The sequence below is a fragment of the Monodelphis domestica genome, chromosome 1 (genome assembly GCF_027887165.1).
Source record: "Monodelphis domestica isolate mMonDom1 chromosome 1, mMonDom1.pri, whole genome shotgun sequence".
Classification (NCBI taxonomy): Eukaryota; Metazoa; Chordata; class Mammalia; order Didelphimorphia; family Didelphidae; genus Monodelphis; species Monodelphis domestica.
In genome coordinates, this window is record NC_077227.1 from 279141133 (window position 1) to 279164739 (window position 23607).

The window sequence follows — 23607 nt, forward strand, 5'->3', positions numbered from 1 at the left end:
TAATTGGAGCTTTCCTTAAAATGATAGGTAGTTATCCAGCTAAAACAAAGAGCCAGTATTATCTGTAATGAGAACAAGTTAGAAGTTTTTCCAATAAGATCAGAAGTAAAACAAGAATGAATGTTCATTAACATTATTACTATCCAGTATTGTACTAGAAATACTAGCTATAGCAATAAGACAAGAAAAAGGTATTAAAGGAATAAATATAGAAAAAATGGAGACAACATTGTGAATTTTTGCAGATAATGTAATGGTTTAGTTAGAAAACCATAGAAATTCAACTAAAAATTGAATTAAAATAATTAACAACTTCAGCAAAGTTGTAGGATATAAAATAAACCCACATAAGCCATCTGCATTTTTATATATTACCAATAAAACCCAGCAGAAAGAAATCAAAAGAGAAATTATATTTAAAATAGCTACAGATAGTATAAAATACTTCAGCATTTAACTGCCAAACATACACAGAAAAAAAACCCAAATACAATTATAAAACACTTCACTTAAATAAAGGCAGATCTAAATAATTGAAGAAATATTAATTGCTCATGGGTAGACCAAACCAATATAATAATTAGGCAATATTACCTAAAACAATTTACTCATTCAGTGTCATAACAATCAAACTATCAAAAACTATTTTATGGATGTAGAAGAAAAGATAATAAAAATTTTTGGTAAAAAAAAAAACCAAACTTTGTCAAAGGAATATTTCTTAAAAAGGAAGAGGTCTTAGTAGTACCATATCTCAAATATACTACAAAATTATAATCATAAAAATTTTCTACTGGATAAGAAATAGAATGGTTGATCAATGTGACAGATTATGTACACAATAAATGGAAGCAAATCATTTCAGTAACCTAGTGTTTGATAGATCCAAAGATCCCAACTATTGAGGCAAAAACTCACTAGCTGACAAAAACCACTGAGAAGACTGTAAAAGAGTCTGTCATACTAAGAACAGATCAACATCTCCAGCCTTTGCCAAGATAAGGACAAAATATGTACATTTTAGACATAACAGGTAATATTATGAGGAAATCAATGGAACATAGAAATTACCTATCAGATCTAGGGATAGAGAAAGAGTTCCTGACCACACAGGAGAAAGAAAAGATCAAGAGAAGTAAAATGTACAATTTTTATTACATAAAAATAAAAGATTTTGCACAAATAAAACCAGTGCAGATAAAACTAGAACAGAAGCAGGAAATTCAGGGAAAATCTTTGCAGTGAGTTCCTTTGACAAAATCTCATTTCTAACATGTATAGGAAACTAAGAAAAATTTATAAGACCAAGCACCATTCTTCAATTGACAAATGGTCCAAGGACATAAAAAAGTTTTCAGAGAAAGAAATTCAAGCAATTTAAAACTATGGCCAAAAGGTTATTAAATAGTGCATATCCTTTGACCCAGTAATATCATTGCTAGGTCTATTTCCAAATAAAGTTGTTGCCATATAAACCACTTATGGTATGTGATGGAATACTATTATGCTATAAAAAAAGCAAGAAGATGGTTTTAGAAAAGCCTGTGAAGATTTGTATATGAATTGATGTAAAATGAAGTGAAGAACCAGGAGAATCATTTATACAATAACAGCAACATTGTAAAGACAATCAACTGTGATGTAGGAATTCTGATCAACACAATGATCAATATATTCCATAAGACTCAAGATGAAGCATGTTCTCAGTCTTCAGATAAAAAAAAAATTCTCTCCTTTTTTGGGGGGAGTGCCTAATATGGGAATTTGTTTTACATGGCCATACCTACTTGCAATGGATTTGTTTTGTTCTGTTTTATTTGCCTTCTCAGTGGATTGGGTAGGAAAAGAGGAAAATATGAAACTTAAAAAATGAATTCAGAAAATTTGTCTATCCATGAGACTGTGGATTCTGAAACAACTTTGTATTTCTTGCTCTTCTGTTTCAGAGTCTCCCAAGTGCTTAAGTGAAGCCATTCAATGACTTAGCAATGGTAACAAAAATAATTCATTTGCAATAACAACACCTAGATCTTAGAAAAAGTCTTTAGATTTCAACACTTCCATGGATTGTGAACAATTTAGGAGTGCTTCCATCTTCTTTAAGTGTTTATGTCTTGTTTAGATATATGACCTACATATGTGAAAGTGACTCTATAAAGTTGGTACTTGCCATTGGAAAATTTTCAATCATTTTCTTCTGGTTGGTCCAACATTTTCATCAGTCTTTCCTCTTGTCTTTTCATGGTTTTCCCAAAGAAAATCATTATTTAAGCAAAAACAAAAACAAAAACAAAAAATATAACCAGCTCACCAAGATACAAAGTTGCTTCAAAGCTCTTCTTCTCTAGTTTTTCTTCTTAGTGGCAGCAAAAAGCAAAAGGCATGGTAGACAGTCTCCAACGACCTTCTTTCTCTTTCTTTTTTTAATTACAAATTTTACAAAACCAAATAAAACAGGCATTTCCATATACCAAGAAAAATGAGATTGTACATAAATGAAATCATTAATCTCTTATATGTTGATCTTTTCTTCATATTTCCATAACATATTCTATCCACAAATGTCCTAGCCCTTCCCATCCTCCCTCCATATCACAGAAGATATCATCTGGGAGACCAATATGTACATATACAATGACTCTTTTATGTTTCACCTTTCATGTCATTTTCCAGAGGTAACATTCAGAGTTTATTCTTCCAGCATTAATTCTGTGGCTGTGTATTATATGCTCCTATTTCAGCCTGCCTGCTCATTGTTTCTTATTGTGCAGTAGTTTTCCTTTACAATCATATACCACAATTTGTTTAGCTATTCCCCAATTGATGGGCATCTCTTCAATTTCCAATCCTTTGCCACCACAAAGAAAACTGTTATAAATATTTTGGAACCTCTGGATTCTTTTCCTTTTCCCCTGATCTCATTGGGAAACAAATCTAGCAATAGTATTGCTGTGTCTAAGGTTATGCAAAGTTTTATAACTCTGGGTATAATTCCAAATTGCTCTCCAAAATAGTTGGATTAGTTCATAGCTCCACCAAGTGTATTAATGCTCCCATTTTCATATCCCCTCCAACATTTGTCATTTTGTCCTTTTGTCGTTTTAGTCAGTCTGATGGATGATATCTCTGAGTTCTTTACATCAGTCTTTGAAAATGAAGCCTTAGGACATTAACCCAAACTGGTAAAAACTAGCTGGGCATATGAAAGCATCGTCTCCTTATATTCCTCATCATGGGCTCTTTTTTCAGGAGGTCAATTCTGCTTTTTAAAAGTCTTTTCTTCATTGGATTTTTGTGCTTCTTTTTCCAGTTAACCAATTTTGCTTTTTAAGTTATTTTCTTTTTGCATTATTTTAATGTCTTTTTCCCATTTTTTCTTCTACCTGTCTTATTTGATTTTTTAATTCCTTTTTGAGGTCTTCCAGCACCTAAGATCAATTCCCATTTTTCTTTGAAGTTTTGCATGTGGCTGCTTGGACCTCACCATCCTTTAGTGACTCTGTGCTTTGCTCTTTATCTCCATAGAAATTTTCTAGAGTTAGATATTCCTTTTGCTGTTTGCTCATTTTCCCAGCCTTTTTTTGCTGGTGGACTAGGAGTTATGAAAGCTGCTAATTCTGTCTCCTCTGTTGATGGCTTGAAGGACTCAGTACTCCAAGCTATTTTGCCCTGGAGATAAGGGCTTCACTGCAGCAGGTTTGAAAGAGCCAAGCACTATAAACTTCTGAGCCTCACTGTGGGCTGGTTGACAGGCTTGCGATTTCAAGGGGTGGGTGTGGGGTGTGGGGCACTCTGTTGTTGGTGTAGGCAGGGTCCCAGGATTCCAAAGTTGTTCTATGTCCAGGCTCAGAACCTGGAACAGATGGTGAGTAGTGGTTGAGCAGCACTCCTCTTCATGCAGTTTTGCTTCTAGTTCCCCTTTATTCTATGAAAAATTGACTCTCTGTCTACCTTTCAAGTTGTTCTGTGGGAGAGCCCCCTTCACTCCATCTTGCTGTTGGTTTTTGATTCCTTTTGTTTTGAGGAGCTTTTTAAAGATTGGTTTGGAAGGATTCTCAGAGTGGTCCCTGCTACTAAGCCACCATCTTGGTTCTACCACCACCCTGCCCCACTTCCTCAACACTGGAATCTGACAGCTTCTAGTGCATAATCCTGAAGTGTACTGGCTACCTAACATACTCTAGGGAATATAGAAATCCTGACATGGTATACTAGTCTATTTTAGTTCTTTTATTCAAAGTTTGGAGCTCTACACACACACACACACACAAATACATTCTTCTTCAGTACTGCCCCTATATATAGGCTGCTGGACACTGATAGTTTCTGAGATCTACTATTCTGAGATCTAATATTCTTTATTACTTTCTTCCAAGCCTTATGTATTTGGCTGGAATTATGTTAATTAATTCATGTGTAATAACCATAGCAGGGTCACCACCTCACAATATTCCTCACTACAATATATGGGTGGCTGAGGTATATGTCATTTTACATATACCCCAGCAATGTCAATCCTCCATCACCTGGAGTATATGGACACTTACTTTTTCTAGGATAGCTCATTCACTCCAACTGTCTTTCTCTCTGGTAGGTCTAAAAGAAATAAATCATTACTACAGGGTTAAATTTAAATTCTTTTGGTATAACTCTATTGAGGTGATTCACTCTTCACCAATCTAGCTCTTAAGCATCTACCAATATTTTTTTATTTACACATTCAGCCACTCATAATACGATTTTTGCTCTTAAAAACTTGGGCCATGTTCTCCCCACAAATTCATTCAGTAACATTTGGAGAAAATAAGCACATACAAAAACCTGGCAGGGTAACATGCAAGGGAGGAAAAGCCAAAAGTCTTGGGGACTGAAGGCATTGATGTCATTGATAATTGATTGATTTGATTGATTCATTGATATGAAGAACATATATACTACATGAAAGTATTTTTCTGCCTACTACTTATTTTATTGGTCCTCACCCTTCTTCAGCTGGACAATGCTCGTATCTATAGTTAAAGATAGCATTTATAGGTTCTTCTAATTTATACTCCCCTCAAAAGGGCATTTAGAAAACCTAATCTCTTCATGTGAATCACTGTGACTTTGAAGCTAGATAACTACAAAGCTCATCAGATTGGCTCTCTCTTGGGTTTAAAGGTTAATCTAAGCTGTTATTCACTTATTTAGATGCTGAGTTTAATCAGAACAAAGCTCAAAGAAACAGCTCAGGTTCACCCTTTAAGCAAGCCCCCGCCCCGCCCCCCAATGCCTTTCCAGCTCACCAGAATACAAAGTACTTGCAAAGCAGCTCATCTTCTCTAGTTTTCCTTCTCAAACCAGAGATGGCATCAGAGAGCAACAGGCACTTATGAAAAGCTTCATCTCTCCCCAACTCTAGATGTTGCCAAAGGCATTCATTACCTGTCACTAGAGCTCTCGTCCCATGAAATCAATTCTTTAAGGCTTCTTTTTTCAGATGTGTTTATTTCTATCTATCACTCTAATGATGCAAGTTTTTCACTCCTGCTATTTCTTTTCAAGCTTCACTAGTTAGTCACATCAGGTTCCTTTAGTTTCCTCAAACTGCAATGACTTAAACATTAAGGTAGCCTCCTGCTACCTCAATGAATCACACACATTTCACTTAAAAAGTAAACAAGCACCAAATTTCCCCTCTGAAATTGATAGTCTTTAATTTTCTTTTATTCTGAACTTAAACAACACCAAAGGAATGTTTCTATACATATAGTAGATTTTTAAAAGTCTCAAACCATAAATTTCCATTTTATAGTGTTTACTTTAAAAAATAATAAAATTTACATATTATTTTCAAAATTATCCTGATTGTTTCTGCTTCTTTTTGAACTTCCTTCTGTTTTCTTCTACTCATATAAAAAAATTTCAGTGGTCCTCTTTTTTTTTGAAGTGGCATCATTATTGCTAATCATCTCTTTCTTTTCTACATTAATGTATTTCTCCTTTTTGCTTCCTCACAACCCTCAGAACAAAATCAGTCTACCAGGACATCAGCTTTTGTTATTTAACACCCTTAATACTCCTTGAAGATATTAGGGTTCTGAAAAGACATTTGTTTCTTCTTCCTATATTAGAATTTTAGAATCATCATATAGTTCCTTCCAATTGTTCCAAAAAAAAAATTTACCTTTCTAGATTTCTCTGGGCTCTTATTTTTGTATTTTAGAAGTTTATATCTGATCTTTTCATTAGAAATGTTTGTAAGTCTGGTCTTCCATTAAAAGGCTCATTTCTCTTCTATAAGATCACATACAGTTTTGTAGGGTAGGTTATTTTTGGTTGTAAAGCTTGGTTACATTTTGCTTTTTCAAGTACCATATTCAAAGATCTCTATTTTTTTTTTAAATAAAGCGGCCAGATCTTGTGGGATACTGACAGTAGTACAGTAGTTTCTTGGTACTTAAACTGCAGCTGGGTGGCAACTGGGTGGTAGCTCAGTAGATTGAGAACCAGGCCTAGAGATGGGAGATCCTAGGTTCAAATCTGGCCTCAGATTCTTCTTAGATGTGTGACCCTGGGCAAGTCACTTAACCTCCATTGCCTAGCCCTTACCACTCTTCTGCCTTGGAACCAATACATAGTGTTGATTCTAAGAGAGAAGGTAAGGGTTAAAAAAAAAAAAGATAATCTTGAATGGGAAGACAGAAGCAACTGGGAAAGTTTTTGGCAAACATGGCAGTTAAGCTGATTCTTGAAGGAAACCAGGAATTCCAAGAGCCAGAGATGCAGAGGGAGAGAAGGAATAGCAAATGCAAAGACAAGGAAGACAAGAGAATTTAGCAATCAATAGACATTTAGTTAACGTCAAGCATCCAAAATGAAACATATTCATATTTTAATATAAGATATTTCCTCCAGGAGGAGTATAAAAAAAAGTCTATGCATAAAATCTGGAATGGAAGAAGAGCAAACAAAACTAGGAATCAAGAGACTTTGATCCTAGTCCGACCATATGGCTAAATTGTTTGTGACTTCAACTTCAGTATACTTTAGTTTTCTCACCTATTCCATGGGGATATCAACCCTCAAAGGATTATTAAAAAAGATAAAATTAGATCACAAGACATGAAAGCACTTTGAAAAGAACAAAACGCCAAGTTTTATACTCCTTTCTTCCTATACAACTGAACCCAAACCACCCTCACCCTTCCCATGTCCCATTCCAGACTTCCAGGATATTTTCCTCCCTTCCTCAGTGTGTTCAGTGCTTGGTTCTCCTCCCCAACTCTTCTCCTAGCAGGGACCTTTTACATAGATATTGATATTTTGACCTCCCAGTTATCAACTTACTCATTTTCCCCTTTGCCCCACTATACCTACTCACAGAGAAGAGTTGAGAAAATGTCTTTGCCCTCTTTTTTTTTTTTAAAGAATTTCTTTCCCCTCTGCGGAGAAATAGCATACTATGGGAGCTGAATGTTGCATATACTCCCAAATATGTTGGTTGATTTGGCTGAACTTTTTATCTTTTTTTTTTAATCTTTCTTACTCTTTGGATAGGGGAAGAATATATTCTGATATTAAAGTAATATAGAAAAAATCAATTAAAAGATTTTTGAAAATGAAAGTATAAAAGATTATACAAATGTAAAGTATTATTAGGTTTACAGATCATATCATTTTTGAGTTTGTTTGCAGGGTTTTCCCATTGCAGTTTGTGACTATTTCTGTTCATGACGCTCCGAAAATGTGCCTCAAAGTAAAGCTGGTGAGTGGACGTGCCTACTACCTTCAGCTCTGTGCCCCCTCACATAAACAAGATATTCTGTTCCAACAATGGGTTGAGCTCATCTCTCTCTTGAAGCCTCCTATGAAATCACAGATGGTCACTGCCTTTACAGTAGGCCAGAAAGTTTCAAAACTCCATGAGAACAATGACATAATGATCAGTTCTGAGGATGATATTCAAGTAAGTCAAATGGAGGGCATTTTTAAGTATTTAGTATTAAATATTAATATACAACCAAAGATTTCACATTCTGCTTGGATTTGAGGTAGTTTAGTGGGATTAATTATTAACATGCTAAGAATAGAATATTTTTATTATTTTTAATTTAAAAGTTTCATTTAATTAATTAATTTAGAATATTTTTCCATGGCTACATGATTCATGTTCTTTCCCTCCCCTCGTTCCCTACCCTCCATAGCCAACGCACAATTCCACTGGGTTTTACATGTGTCCTTGATCAAAGCCTATTTCCATATTATTGATGTTTGCACTAGAGTGATCATCTAGAGTCTGCATCCCCAGTCATATCCCCATGACCACTGAGAAGGGAAAACAAGGGAGATAGCGGGGAGGGAGTAGAAAAAGGGAGGGAAATAAAGGGGGAGGGAATTTAACAGACCCTAAAAAAAATAAGAAGGGAACAAAAAGGGAGGGGCAGAAAGAGAAACATATCCCCATCGACCCCTGTGATCAAGCAGTTGTTTTTCTTCTGTGTTTCTACTCCCACGGTTCCTTCTCTGTATGTGGATACCATTTTTTCTCATAAGTCCCTCAGAATTGTCCTGGGTCATTACATTGCTGCTAGTAGAGAAGTCCATTACATTCAATTGTGCCACAGTGTATCAGTCTCCGTGTATAAGGTTCTGGTTCTGCTCCTTTCACTCTGCATCAATTCCTGGAGGTTGTTCTAGTTCACGTGGAATTCCTCCACTTTATTATTCCTTTGAGCACAATAGTATTCCATCACCAACATATACCACAATTTGTTCAGCCATTCCCCAATTGAAGGGCATCCCCTCATTTTCCAATTTTTGGCCACTACAAAGAGCACAGCTATGAATATTTTTGTACATGTCTTTTTCCTTATTATCTCTTTGGGGTACAAACCCAGCAGTGCTATGGCTGGATCAAAGGGCAGACAGTCTTTTAGCACCCTTTGTGCATAGTTCCAAATTACCATTCAGAATGATTGGATCAATCCACAACCCCACCAGCAATGAATTAATATCCCAAGTTTGTCACATCCCCTCCAGCATTCATTACTTTCCTTTGCTGTCATGTTAGCCAATCTGCTAGGTGTGAAGTGATACCTCAGAGTTGTTTTGATTTGCATTTCTCTAATTATAAGAGATTTAGAGCACTTTTTCATGAGTTTATTGATAGTTTTGATTTCTTTGGCTGAGAACTGCCTGTTCATGTCCCTTGCCCAATTGGTGAATGGCTTGATTTTTTGTACAATCGATTTAACTCCTAAGAATATAATTTTGATAATTTAGTTTTATATTTTTGTACCCATGGAACAAAGTGATTGGCAAGAAAATCACAACAATCTAGGAGATGTCTGCTCATCCCCTAAGCTGTATTGATACCCATATGGTATATAGCATATACTAGTTTCTAAGTAATGGGTTGGTTAAGATAAAAATAATTTGGTTGACAATAGAGCAGGCATTCCAGAGGGCACAGTAGTAGGTGATGGCAAGACTTGGAATATGTATATACGTGTGGTGGGTAAAGGAGGATTGGTCTTGGGAAATCAGTAAATTGAGGAACTCTGAGGTCAAAATATCAAAATATATGTTGAAATCTCCTGCTCTGAGAACAGACATTGGGGAGGAAAGCCAAGCACAGAACACGCCAAGGGAGGAAGGACAGTATCCTCCAAATTCTAAGCAAGACATTGGAGGGGCTTAAGTTGAATTATAAAGAGTAAAGGGGTGGGCAGCTGGGGATGGGGAATGAGATTCATACATTAACAACTGTAGAGTTTAGAATCACAGGGATAGGAAATATATAAGGAGGTTTAAGTATGATGTCTGAGGAGCATGTTCAAAGTATTATCTGTGACTGGCAGTGGTTGTTTACCTGGCAACTGACTGGATATGGGAGGCAGGGGGCAGCCAGGGGGACAGTGAGAGAGAAATAGAGAAGAGTCAGAGATGACTGACAAGTTTCCAACCTGAATGAATTGGAAGAAGAGCAGCCCCATCAGTCAGTTGACTTGCTCTTGGGGAAGGACAGAACAAGTGAGGATGTTTTGAGTCTGGTGGAGACATTGGCAAGTTTATAGGCACTAGTGAAGTGGTAACTAGTAGACAGGAAGCAATTGAACATTATTGAGCTTGTGGAGATGATAGAAGGGGCAACTGCTAGAGAAGAAGGGATGAACTGGGATCACTTGTGAAGATTATTTGCCTTGGCAACTTAAAGAGCTACTTATCCATGTAAAATAAAAGTGAAGAAGATAATGGTAGAGGCATATGAGTGATGTGAAATGAGAAGGTGAGGAAGTCTCAATTCTTTCAGTGAAATATGAGGCAAAATTCTCAGCTGATGGAGAGGGGAAAGGAAACCAGAGAAAGTTTGAGAAGAGATAAAAGGATTTGGAAATACCACTATACTAAGGGAGATGGGTTTAGTGACTGTATTAGGGGAGTATAAAAAGATTTGCCTTGTTATAGTGAGGGCCCAGTTGTAATTACATAACATAAACTCATAGTGGACCCAATCAACATGGTTTCATGATTTTCTTCAGCTCCTTGCTGAATGCAGCATGCAAGTAGGAGTAAAGGCAGCCGAAGGTTGGACAAACATACAAACATGCAAAGTTGATGTCTGGCAGGGGCAAGATCTTCATTGGGCACCAAGTGAAAGGAAAACAAGAAAAGAAGACAATGTAGAGTTGAACTGTAGTTCACTAAGGGTCAGTAGCTAGTGCAGAGTTAATGACTTGAAAAAGAACTAAAATGTGAAGGTGTTTGAGGTAGTCCCAGGAAGAATGAAGAAAAAGAGTATTTATTGCAAAGTAGAGGGAAAGGTAGAATGATGATATTATGATCAGATAAAAGAACTTCAGAGCTCATGAACATGGATGTAGAATACTTATAGACAATGGCAAGATCCAAGATATGACTATATGTGTATGTAGATGTGGTGGGGTGAAGGAGCAGGTCATGGGAAACTATTAGGTTGAGAAACTGAGAGTTTAAAATATCAATATGTATGTTGAAGTCTCCTGGCAGGAGTTTGGCAGGAAAGCCAGACATTAAACACACTTGAAAAGGAAGGAAAGAATCCTGGAAATCTGTAGACAACAGTTACTATTAATAGAAATAGAGAATTTGTAGGAAGGGGCAAAGTTTCAAGGAAAAACCAAAAGTTCAGCTTTGTACACATTGAGTTTGAGGTATCAGTAGTATGTACAGTTGAAGGTTATCTAATAGGAAATCAGAAATACTTAATGAGGGCATAAAAGAGGTAGACATCTAGAATTGCGAATTATTTGCATAAAATAGTAAGAGATAGAGATAAGGGAGGAGATATAGTGGGACTGGAATGGGCCATGAACACATACAAAAGCTACTCTCCGACTTCACATTCACTCTCAAAGAGTTGGATTCCCAGAATGTGGCTGCTATCCCAGGTTCAAGAAATAACTATTTGGGGCTACATTTCTAACACTTTAGGTCCTGAACTCCCAGAGGTATTGTTATGAGTAATCACCTAGTAGACTAAATTTAATCTTAGCAAAGGAATTTGCTTTAATAGCAAAGCAAGAACAACAGGTGGAAAAATATTTCCCCTCACATAGTACATTTGTGGAAAGAATGGGCAGAACCTAAAATACAATTATATTCATTATACATATAGGAAATATATATGGTAAAAGGGTAACTAACAAATCCTGGTACTAGAAGCCTTTTCTTTAGCCCACAGCTATCATAATTTTCTGCCACAAAGGGTCAGGCTCCTTGAAGTTGCCTCCTTCTTTGACTGGCTGGCTCAAAATTTGTTTGTCCTCAGTTTACCTCTCTGCTCCTACTGGTCCAGTGTCTTAGACAACATGGTTAAGTCAATAGTGGGAGGGGAAGAAAATCTCCTTGCTTCAAGAAAAAAATAATTTAATTTAAAATTTTAATTTTAAAAATTAATTTAAAAATTAAAAAAATATATTTCTTTAAATATTTCCCAATTATATATTTCAACAATTTCAATGTTCTTTTTAAATTTTTTTTTACATTTTGAGTTACAAATGCTCTCCCTCTTTCCCATCTTTCCTATCCTCCTTGAAGGAGCAAGCAATATAATATCAATTATACCTATGAAATCATACAAAATATATTTCCATATTAGCTATTCACCATGTTACAAAAGAAAATGCATATAAAACCCCTCTCCTCCCCCCCACAAAAAACTCAAGAAAAATACATTGAAAAAAGTATGCTTCAATCTGCACTCAAAGTTCATCAGTTCTTTCGCTAAATGTAGATAGAATTTCTATTATGGGTCCTTTGGGATTTAAGTGACTCTCTTTCAAGGACCTTGTTCTTTTCCCACTTCTGGGTTTAATTCTCAAGCTGGTCAATTCCTATACAGGCAAATTGCTTCAAGTTACTCTATTGTATTTTATTTTAGTCATTTATTTATTTTTTTTAAACCCTTACCTTCCATCTTGGAATCAATCCTGTGTATTGGTTTCAAGGCAGAAGAGTGGTAAAGGCTAGGCAATGGGAGTTAAGTGACTTGCCCAGGGTCACACAGCGGGGAAGTGTCTGAGGTCAGACAAATTACTCTATTTTAAAAGTCTACAGAGGTGTGGTTAGCTTGTTTTATAGTTAGGTTGTTTCTTTCTTGACCCAATCACCAAGTCCATACCTCATAACAGAATCATACGTATTGTTTGACACATTAAAATCTTACACTATACGCCTTGTGATTACATTCAAGGCCTTCATAATTACAGCAATTGAGGAATTATTTTGATCCCATTCAGAATACCCTTCCTAAGGAGTTCCTAACAATGTTGGAGTTTTAAACAAAAAATGTCCTCTGTGATCCTACATCAGATGGTACCCAAATTTTTTCCAGGGATTCCTGAAGCATATAGTGAATACACCTAGAAATTCAAACTCACCTCTCTGGATAAGCAGACTGGCTTAAAAAGAAAACAAACTCAGAAACTCCCCCAAAGAGGTGTGAGGATCCCTCAAAATGAACTGAGTCCCTTGGGTTGGTTACTAGGAGTAATCAGCAAGCAAACCTTATTCTATGGATGTGCAACACATAAATATCTCAGAAATATCACAATAAAGCAAATAGTCTAGGTCAGAGATGTCAAATACAGAGCTCACAACACTTTGAGTGTGAATTGAACTAGATTAAAATGTAATTGGGATGTGAACCTCCAGGAATTGATGCAGAGTGAAAGGAGCAGAACTAGAACCTTATACACAGAGACTGATACACTGTGGTACAATTGAAAGTAATGGGCTTCTCTTCTAGTAGCAATGCAGTGATCCAGGACAATTCTGAGGAACTTATGAGAAAGAACGCTATCCACATCCAGAGAAAGAACTGTGGGAGTAGAAACCCAGAAGAAAAACAACTGCTTGATCACATGGTTTGATGGGGATATGATTGGAGATCCAGACTCTAAATGATCACCCTAGTACAAATATCAATAATATGGAAATAGGCTTTGATTGCTAGTGGAATTGCTTGTTGGCTATGGGAGGGAAATGAAAGGAGGGAAGAGAAAGAGCATGAATCATGTAACCATGGAAAAATATTCTAAATTAATTAATTAACTAAAAATTTTTGAGTAAAAAAATATAATTGGGAAATAGAGGCAGGTAGATGGCTCAGTGGATAGAGTGCTAGGACTGGAGACAGAAGATCCTGGGTTCAAATACAGCCTCAAATACTTACTAGCTATGTGACCCTGGGCAAGTCACTCAACCCCAACTGCCTAGCCTTGTCACTCTTCTGCCTTGGAACTAGTACAGATTCTAGAGCAGCTGGGTAGCTCAGTGGATTGAGAGCCAGGCCTAGAGATAGGAGGTCCTGGGTTCAAATCTGGCCTCAGACACTTCCCAGCTGTGTGACCCTGGGCAAGTCACTTGACCCCCATTGCCTAGCCCTTACCACTCTTCTGCCTTGGAGCCAATACACAGTATTGTCTCCAAGATGGAAAGTTAGGGTTAAAAAAAAAAAAACAGATTCTAAGGCAGGAGATAAGAGTTTTTAAAATGTAATTGGGAAATATTTAACAAAAAATATAATAAAACTTAAATAATGTTAGTATGTGGTTTTCTAAGTCAATATGCAAAACACAGGGATTCTTTTGTGCAGTCTAATGGTCCCCATTTCCAGTTTAGGTTGCCTTAAAAAGAAAAGGATGAAATAGATAAGCTCCCACAGCATATTCTATAATTTCTCATCTGTATTTTAGGGAACCATATTATAGATATCAGCTATAATACTTGCAAAAAGTACAGTGATAATACAGATAATAGTACTTAAGCATTCAAAAAAATTTAAACAACATTATCTCAAAGGAACCATTCTAATTTGTAAAGGAAACATATTAGAAATAGAATGTACAATTATAGTCTAAAACAAAAAAAAATAATAATAATAACTTTTCTCTAGTGGTTCCAAGCAAGTTAGAGTATCCAAGAAGAAAAATCTCAGATGGAGAATGTCTCTTGTGGGTCTCAGTATAATACCTGCTCTGGGATACTCCCCCAAACTTGTACTCAATTAAAGGGTTGGATTCCCATTGTATAGTAACTACAATAGCAACATCAACACTCCCATCTACCACGGCCATCCCTACTTCCATTACTATCAAGATTCTAGGGTTTATTGGATTCTATGGCTCTGGAGCCCTCGCCATTAACAAGAAGACAGTCTACACTCACTCGGTAAAAACATTTCTCAACAATAAATAGATACACAAACATCCCCCATAAAGTAGGATGTCCTTTACACAAGCACAATTCTCAAGAGGCCTCATGCTTCTTCCACTCCTGACTATAACTCTTGAGCTGACAAATTAGTAAACAGACAAATGGGTAAAATTCTTCTGGCTATTCAAACTCCCTTGAGATGTGGTTAGCTAATCACGCTGTTGCTTTCTTGTATAAAAGGAATTCACACCTTTTTAAGGATGCTGACTCCCATTTTTTTCTACACATGAAAACCCCATAAATTGTGACTACCCTTTTACTTAATGCTTTTTAAAGACATTCTGGGCCTTTTGCAATCACATTAACTGAAATGAGAATATGGGAAGGTAGAATCTTCCTTTCTCATTTTATCTCAAAAACATTTAATCATTTCAATTGCTTTGCTTTTCTTATTTATAATAAGTTCATTTACAACACAATAGTAGGAGATGACTACATGCAACATGTAAGGGTTTTAAAAAAAATCATCTTTCTTTATAATGATGTTTTTCTCAAGGTTCTACACACTTCAACTGCATTAGTTCATAGAAATCTTCCCAGATTTCTCTGAAGTCATCCATTTCTTTATCCCTTATGGCGCAGTAATATTATGTTGCATCTGTCATTATTTGTTTAGCCATTGCCCAGTAGATATGCTCCACCTTAGTTTCAGTTTTTTGCACTACAAAAATTTGCTAAAAACATTTTTTGTAAATAATGGGTCCTTTCACAAGACAAAGGTATAGAGATAGGAGTGATATCCCACGTAGGTTAAGCTAATTTTTCCTTAAAATATTGATATCTTGGGGGCAGCTGGGTAGCTCAGTGGATTGAGAGCCAGGCCTAGAAATGGGACGTCCTAGGTTCAAATCTGGCCTCAGACACTTCCCAGCTGTGTGACTGTGGGCAAGTCACTTAATAACTTCCATGGCCTAGCCCTTACCACTCTTCTGCCTTAGAGCCAATACACAGTATTGATTCCAAGACTGAAGGTAAGGGTTTAAAAAATAAAATAAAATATTGATATCTTTAATGAGGATTAATTGACTCAAGGAACTGAGTGTTAGCCATTGATATGGCTTCCTCATTGTTTGAATTTTTTTTTTAAAAAGGAGGGAATTCAACTGCTCCTCACTGCTTGACCAGAAGCTTCCCATGGGTAAAGTGTAAAACTGTACTAAGATTTTTAGTACACTAATTGCATATGTATGCACGTTCACATGCAAGTGTATATACATATATATGTATGTATAAATAATGTATCTATAGATATTTTAGGAGATATATAGGAGAAATAAGGATATATTTGTATGCATGCATGTGTATTTTCCTCTGTTTCAATGTGTACATATATTACATATCTGTGTGTGTGTGTGTGTATGTGTGTACATACACAAAAGAGACAAGCACACAAACACACAAATGTCCTTGTTTCTCCTGTTAGAATGTAAGGTTCTTGATCCTTGAAAGTAGGTTTATATTTGTATCCCCAATGCCTAGCACAATCTTTGGCCCATAAAAGGCAATTCACAAATACTTTGTGGATTGCCCAATTGATCAAAAATTTATGGAATGGCAAGCAAATACCCTGAGAATGTTAAGCACCACAGATTTGTAGTATGAAATTAGTGAATTGTTGCCACTCATGACACTGAATAGTTCAGAAGGGGAACTGAAAAAACCCCATGCCAGGATCGCCCAAGGATGAAAAATTTGAGAAGAGTGGAAAGTCACAAGGCCAGGCGAGTCTATAAACATTGCTGGTGAAACATTCAAGTGGCCGATCCCAGAGCCAAGCTGAATATGGAGGCAGGTGAATCCAGTGTGGGGACAACAAATTGAACAATAAGATTGGTCAAAGAACTAGACGTTAAAATGAGGGTGAAGAAGAGAATAAACGCAAATGAAAATAGAGATTTACTGTCAGTGCAAGAGTTAGAGAAATAATTTGTGATTGAAGAGTGAAATTTCAATGTTATCTTGAAAGTGAAAAATATGGAGAGATAGTAAGGACTAAGGTGACATGAAGTGACAGGAAGCAGGAGACTGTTGGATTTGAATAAGGAATTGTATGGCCAGGAAGTTAGAGGGATACGAATATTGAATATAAATCCTGAAATTCCCAAGACTGAGAGCAGAGAAACTGATCCAGGGACTAAAGTCACTAAAGAATGACCTGAGATCAATAGATGACTGCAAGGAGGACAGGAAAAAGGTGGCACAAATGGTTTCTTTTAGTCAATGATCGTAAAGAACAATGTGGGCTCTACCAGTGCTCTCCCCCAAACCTTTTGTTCATTCTACCAAGCTTCTATCCTGTGTGGGAATTCCCTCCCACTTTCCTAAGCCCTTGTTTCTACCAAAGAGACCCAAAAGCCATGTGGGTACTCAATAAATATGACTATCCCTGTAGTCAGGAAGACTTGAGTGCAAATTCTAGCAGATGAATACTACTGTGATGACTGGCAAGTCATTTAACTTCTTAGTACCCTGACAATTCTGTAAGATTATAAAATAGAAAGAAAGTTGGCAATCTGCAGCAATAAAGGAATTCCTTCAACAAATAAAATCCAAACTCTTTCTACCCCCCAAAATATTATTAAATGACGTTCTGTGTCTAATTATGTCTGATTTTCTGTTTATTTCCAAAGATAAACAATGAGATAAATGAACAGCTAAAAGATCCAGAAAGTGATGCTGTCTATGAGAATGAACCATCCAGTAATATTATAATCTCTGAAGTAACTTTTGAAGAATGTCAGTGTAAATCAGTAGTGAATAATCAAACCAACATGAAACAACGTGAAACTATTATAAAAAAGGAGGTGAATGATCCTGATCTTGATGAAAAGGAGTTCATTGTTTTAAAGCCAGTCATGAAAGCAAAAGAGCTCAGGTGTGTAAAATTCTAAGATTCTAAGTAATGTGGAAAGATCTATCTATCTACACTTGCATGTCCCAACATTGGTTCCAACATTGGTCATCTGAGGCTTCTTTAGAGTCATGTATTATAAATGATATTTTATATCAAAATATATTTTATTATTTGATCATATATTTTAAAAAAGAGACAATCATCTGTCCTGGATTGTTTAGCAATTCCCCTTCCTAAAGAAAACTCTCAAGGTTTATCCCTGTCTATAACTTTATAATTAGGAATAATTGAAGAATTAGATATAAATGTACTTTTGCAATTTAAAAAATGATCTGCCTTTTGTATTAGCTTTGCCCCATTTTTCTCATTTTCATTTATGTATATAATAAGAGTGTGGATTACACCAACATTACAGTAGAGTGTCAGTAATCCGAGGTGTGAAAATCCAAGATGTTATTCAATATTAAAACATTAGTTAGCCAGCATATGATATAAATCTGGCTTTCTTCTATATTTCCTTCTGCTGCTAAGTAGAATTAGCATAAGCTGTAAGTGACTGAAGAATGTCTGAGTAACTCAGTAATGAGTAATCAAGTCAACTTGAAACAAAGTGAAACTATTATTATTTTTAAAAGGAGATAAATGATACAGATCTTGAAGAAAAGGAGAATTCAGTTTTACACAGAAATCTTGAAATCAGAGTGAAAATCAAAGCAAATTTCCTACTAAAGGTTCTTACTATTATGATTATCTCCAAAAAGGGCTATATGTTTAAACTGGGGGCAGTCCAGCCTCCAAGGAATTTTTTATGGAATTTAATGTCTTTGAATATGAATTATGAATGGCCATTTAAGCTACCTCCTATACCTAACTCCTACCTATACCTACTAGAGAATATACTCCTGAGAGCATCTAAAATAGATAAATTTTGGGGCAGCTGGGTAGCTCAGTGGATTGAGAGCCAGGCCTAGAGACAGGAAGTCCTAGGTTCAAATCTGGCATCAGACACTACCCAGCTATGTGACCCTGTGACCACTTAACCCCCATTGCCTAGCTCTTACTACTCTTCTGCCTTGGAACCAATACATAGTTCCAAGGCAGAAGGTAAGGGTTTTTATTTAAAATAATAATAATAATAAAATTAAATAGATAAATTTCCATAGTAATCCTGATCTAACACTTCACAAAAATGCTCAGTAGCATCTTCAGCCATCTAGAATGCTAAATAATGCTCATAGTTGCAACTGGTAAAAGGAGCTTGGCATTGTGGATAAAGTTATAGACAATCTGGGTTCAAATGCTGTCTCTGACAATTACTGTGTGACCCTGGTCAACCTGCCTCAGTTTCCTCATTTGTAAAAGAGGTAATTTCAGTACTTAATTCACAAGGTTATTGTGGCATCAAGTGAATCATATTAGTAAAGTACCACAGAAACTCTAAAGCATTATGTCAAGATCAACTGGTCAAAGGTACAAGAAGAGATGGCATGATGTAGGGAAGAGCGCTGCCAAGTCAGGAAAAGCATAGCTCAAATCCCTCTTCTGACATCCTGGGCTAATCACATAAATTCTGTGCCCCCTGACAACTCTCTAAGATACAAATTGCAAGATGAGTGCTGAACTGCAATGGTAGAGGGAGTTTCCTCACTGAGAGTTCCATAAGCTAATAAAAGCATGTCTGGTCCTGGTATAGGAGAGAAGAAAGGAGAAGGGAAAGGAAGCAAGCAAGGAGAGGGAAATTATAGCTAACATTTATAAAGTTCTTAAAAAGTTGCAAAATATTAAACATATATAACATATTATCTCATTCGATTCTTTCCAACAATCCTGTGACGTGGGTACCATTACTATCCTCGTTTCAGAAGTAAAAGAACCGAGGTGAAGAAGAGTTAATTGACCAGTCTAGTCAAACAGCTAGTAATTGTCTGAGGTAATATCAAATTTAGGTCTTCCTGACTCCAGGTCCAATCTTAAGCAGCCTCTTGGAAAAAAAGCCACTCAGAAAGAGTTTACCAAAAGGGAAAATATTTTTAGTAACTATGCAAGAAATTGCTATTGATATTTCCACTGTAAAAGGTCGAATTTTGTTGTATGAACAAACCCCAAAACCTGAAATAGTTTTAGAAACAAATTTATTAGGTTGTTTAGTAAAGAGAGATGGAAAGAAAGGGTGGCTCTCCTCCACAGGTTCTGGAAGGAATATATATTATAAAGGATTAAAAAAAAAAAGCCAACCTTACCTTCTATCTTGGAATCACTACTGTGTATTGTTTCCAAAGCAGAAAAGCAGTAAGAGCTAGGCAATGGGGGTTTTAAGTGACTTGCCCAGGGTTACACAGCTAGGAAGAGTCAAATTTGAACCCAGGACCTCCTATCTCTAGACCTGGCTTTCTAGCCACTAAACTACCTAAGCACTTCCTATATAGGATTTTGGCCTACACAAATCACATGAAGGGGGTCCAAAACAAAAGCCTGGGTGAGGAGACCCAAAACAAGAAGGCTTTTGGTGAATCCAGGACCTGGGGAGAACCCAAAATACTTTGTAGCCATTTTCAGCATTCCTAGAGAGTTTCTGAGGTTAGGTGACATTCTGAGTATGGGCAACCTCTATTGATATAAAGTTGCAATCAAACATTATTAACAAATAACAAAAAATCTAAAAACATAAGAAAAAATTTAATTCATCCTAACATCCCTAAATCACAACTGATCTGTCCTCTAGTTACTCTGGTATGTATTCCTTTTACTCTATTTAATTCACTTATCTCAAAACTTACTTATATCTAATTCTTGAGAAACAGATCCAATAATTTGAGATCACCAAATTATTTGTACCTCTTTCTCTTGACTTCCATATAGAGAGCATATGCCCTAAAGAAGCTAAAAGGCTTCTCTGAGTTTTGATATGAAAAATACCCTGGAAGGGCCAAATATTATTTCATTATCATTGTTAGAAATAATAAGAAAACTAAGCATGGCAGGAATCCTATATTCAGAATTTTAAAGTAAGAAAGGACCACTTAATTTAATTTAAACAGTTAATTTAAGTTAAATTAAAAAAAGTTAAATAACAGTTAAATTAAGTTAAATACTTAATTTAAACAGACACTTAGTTTTTCTCCTTTAATCTATGAGTTTACCATACCAAACCTATCAAAGATGTTGTAGATGGGATTCCTACATGGAGGGAGCAATTAGACTGACTTGGTCTCTTCCAATTTTTTTTTTAATCCTCACCTTCAGTCTTGGAGTCAGTACTGTGTATTGGTTCCAAGGCAGAAGAATGGTAAGGACTAGGCAATGGGGGTCAAGTGACTTGCCCAGGGTCACACAGCTAGGAAGTGTCTGAGGCAGAATTGAACCTAGGACCTCCTGTCTCTAGGCCTGACTTTCAATCCATTGAGTCACTGTCCCAGTCTCTTCCAATCTTGCAATTTACAACTTTAAGGATTTTGTAACTTTTGCTAGGTAGGGGAGAAAAACAAATAAAAAGTAAACTAGTAAAGCCAAGGATGGATTTTCATAATTATGCGTTTATGTATCAAACACAATTGTAAGCCACACTATAATTTCATAGTGTTCCTTATGGTCAGTAAAGTTCTCACTAAAGACTATTCCCTTCATTGCTAGTTTTATATAGAATTTTCAAAAAATTATTGAAGAGTGCAGGTGTTTTAAGGTAAATCCATATTAATGAACCTTACTATGGCATCTTCAAGGTTTTGAGGAAGTTTTTGATGGAAATGCATCAATTTGATATGTCTTGGCTTCTTAAAATTGCTTGTTATTATTTTGGACATCACCAGATATATGTGATATATTTGTTTGGTTATGACTATATGGATTCACTGGTTTACAAATTACTAAGATTCGTATCATAACAAAACCATCATAAAACTTCTAGACCATTTAGTTCTCAAAAATGAGTGAATCTTCACCATCAGGCAGGGTTCTGCTGCTGCTTATCTCCCCTTTACAGATTTCAAAGCAGCCCCATGCAATTTGTGTAACTATAGTCCCAGCTGCCTCTGAGAAAGGCAGAAGGCAGGAAAAGTCTATGAAAAAAGGGTTCAGTTTTCTGAACCTCCTCAAAGACCCTTGGGGGGTGCTGATCGAATAAAGGAAATCTACCAGCTAAGCTTTAGGGGAGGAAGGATTCACTCTGTGACAGCCAGGAATAGAAAACAGATTTTGCTGAACAAGGAAAGTAGAAAGTATTCCGATGTACACCTGAGGAAACACTCTGAAACTTTGATGTCCCGAACTCCACCCTAACGATAAAGAGCATCCTCAGTTGGCTGTGGAAACGCTTCCTACTCAACTTGTTCAATCTAGTCTCTTCTCTCCTGACCTGCATCTCAAGGCACTTTCTCTACCTTTTTATAGATATTGCCTTGCTGTAGTTAATGGTCTTTTTAGAGATAAAAAATGTCAATTTTATTCTTTTTATTTTCCCTTCTCCCTCTCATCATCTTCTGGGGTAGCTGAGCTGAGCTGAGCTGTGCAAACTGCTTCTGAGTTTCTTATAGGTTCCTCTCAGCCCTGACATTTATAATTCAAAAGGGGACAACCCATCTATATTAAAAGAGATAGAGAGAAAGAGAATATATATATATTATATACAAATATTATTAATTTGGTTAAATAAAAAATAATGACATTATTATATAATTAGTATATGAGTATATATGGTTATATATTCAAAGAAAAAGTATTTTTATTCATCTGATTTATATTCATATTTCAGAAGTAAATCACAAACCAGGTAAATATGTTTCAGTTATCACAAAGCATTTAGAGAATGGTAGATTACATACTTTCTAGTAATTCTTTTGTAAATATTTGTGGTTGAATTGGCAAAGTTTTGATCTAAGCTGTTTGTCTTACAGGGATTCCAGAAATGATTTAGACACTGCAGGTATGAAATAAATTCTTGTACCTATTTTCATTGTGATCCCTAGTATCTAGGGTCATCCACTCACTAGAATAGAGGAAAAATAGCTTACATATTTAACTAATGGTTTCTTTTGCATGCCCTCCTCTTTAAGAATCACTTTTCTTTTCTCTCCCTAAATTAGCAGTTTTTCTTTAGGTAGATTAATTGGGTACAAACTAGCGTACCAAGACCAGTTTTGTAGGCAGAGCCTATAGTAAATGATCCAACAGATGAGTCTCTCTTGCTGGTTAGAAAGGTAGGAGGGGATATTCAGTAGGTCAAGTTCTCAGTAAATTTTTTGAGGTCAGTTTGCCAGTCCTTTTCCTTTGCCCCTATTTTGGCCTCTGTGCCACAGCCAAGCGGCTCCACTTGATGTCAGCAACTATTTGTTATAGTTGAACACTGACTCTCCCTTATTTTAGCCCATTTTTGCTACTAAGTTTTTGCACTGATGGCTGAACCCCTAGTCAATTTCTTTTTCTTTTTCTTTCTTTCTTTTAGCTGTGGGTGGTTCTGATAATCTTTTAGTTCACAGTTATGCAAGTAAATGAGAATTATGGAAGGGATTTTTAAGATGTCACTTCCTTACATTGTTCTTAATAAAGAGGAGAAGGCAATCTGGGAGTTAGAGAAAACAAAAGATAATTACTTTTCATAGAAAAGAAGATAAGAGAATTTTCTAAAGCTTACATTTTCAAGTGTTTTAAATACATTCACTGCAGCTCTTTTTAAAAATTCACAAGAAGAAGGAATTTGGTATCACTTAGGTCTGTCTGCTATCTTTTTCAAGGAGGGATTGGGTTACTAGAATTAACATAAATATTTTATTATAATACGTTGATTGGGCTTCAGCATCAAACCTGAGAATAATATCACTGTGGGAGGAAGCACATTGGAATTCATATAACAACTTAAAATCTTCTTACTGCTCTGATCTCCTCAAGAAACCAAATTAAGTACAAAATGCTTAGAAATGCCAGAAGTTCCCAATGTACCCATTTTTCCACCTAATAATTGCAAATCCAGGATCAATGGTAGTAATACTATGAGCTTAATATTCAAATAGTGCCTCTCTTCC

General features: G+C 36.0%; 1 protein-coding gene across 3 annotated transcripts in view; it reads left to right on the plus strand.

The window, feature by feature from the left end:
* The window catches only part of GARIN2 (golgi associated RAB2 interactor family member 2), a 61570-nt gene that overhangs the window by 36925 nt on the left and 1038 nt on the right, over positions 1-23607 (plus strand). For 2 of the 3 annotated variants that reach the window (XM_007473065.3, XM_007473064.3), the window contains exons 4-6: positions 7678-7948; positions 17370-17614; positions 22483-22511. In XM_007473065.3, coding sequence (XP_007473127.2) covers positions 7678-7948; positions 17370-17614; positions 22483-22511 — 545 coding nt within the window. The remainder of the gene's footprint in view (positions 1-7677; positions 7949-17369; positions 17615-22482; positions 22512-23607) is intronic. The other variant, XM_007473066.3, reaches the window with a different exon arrangement.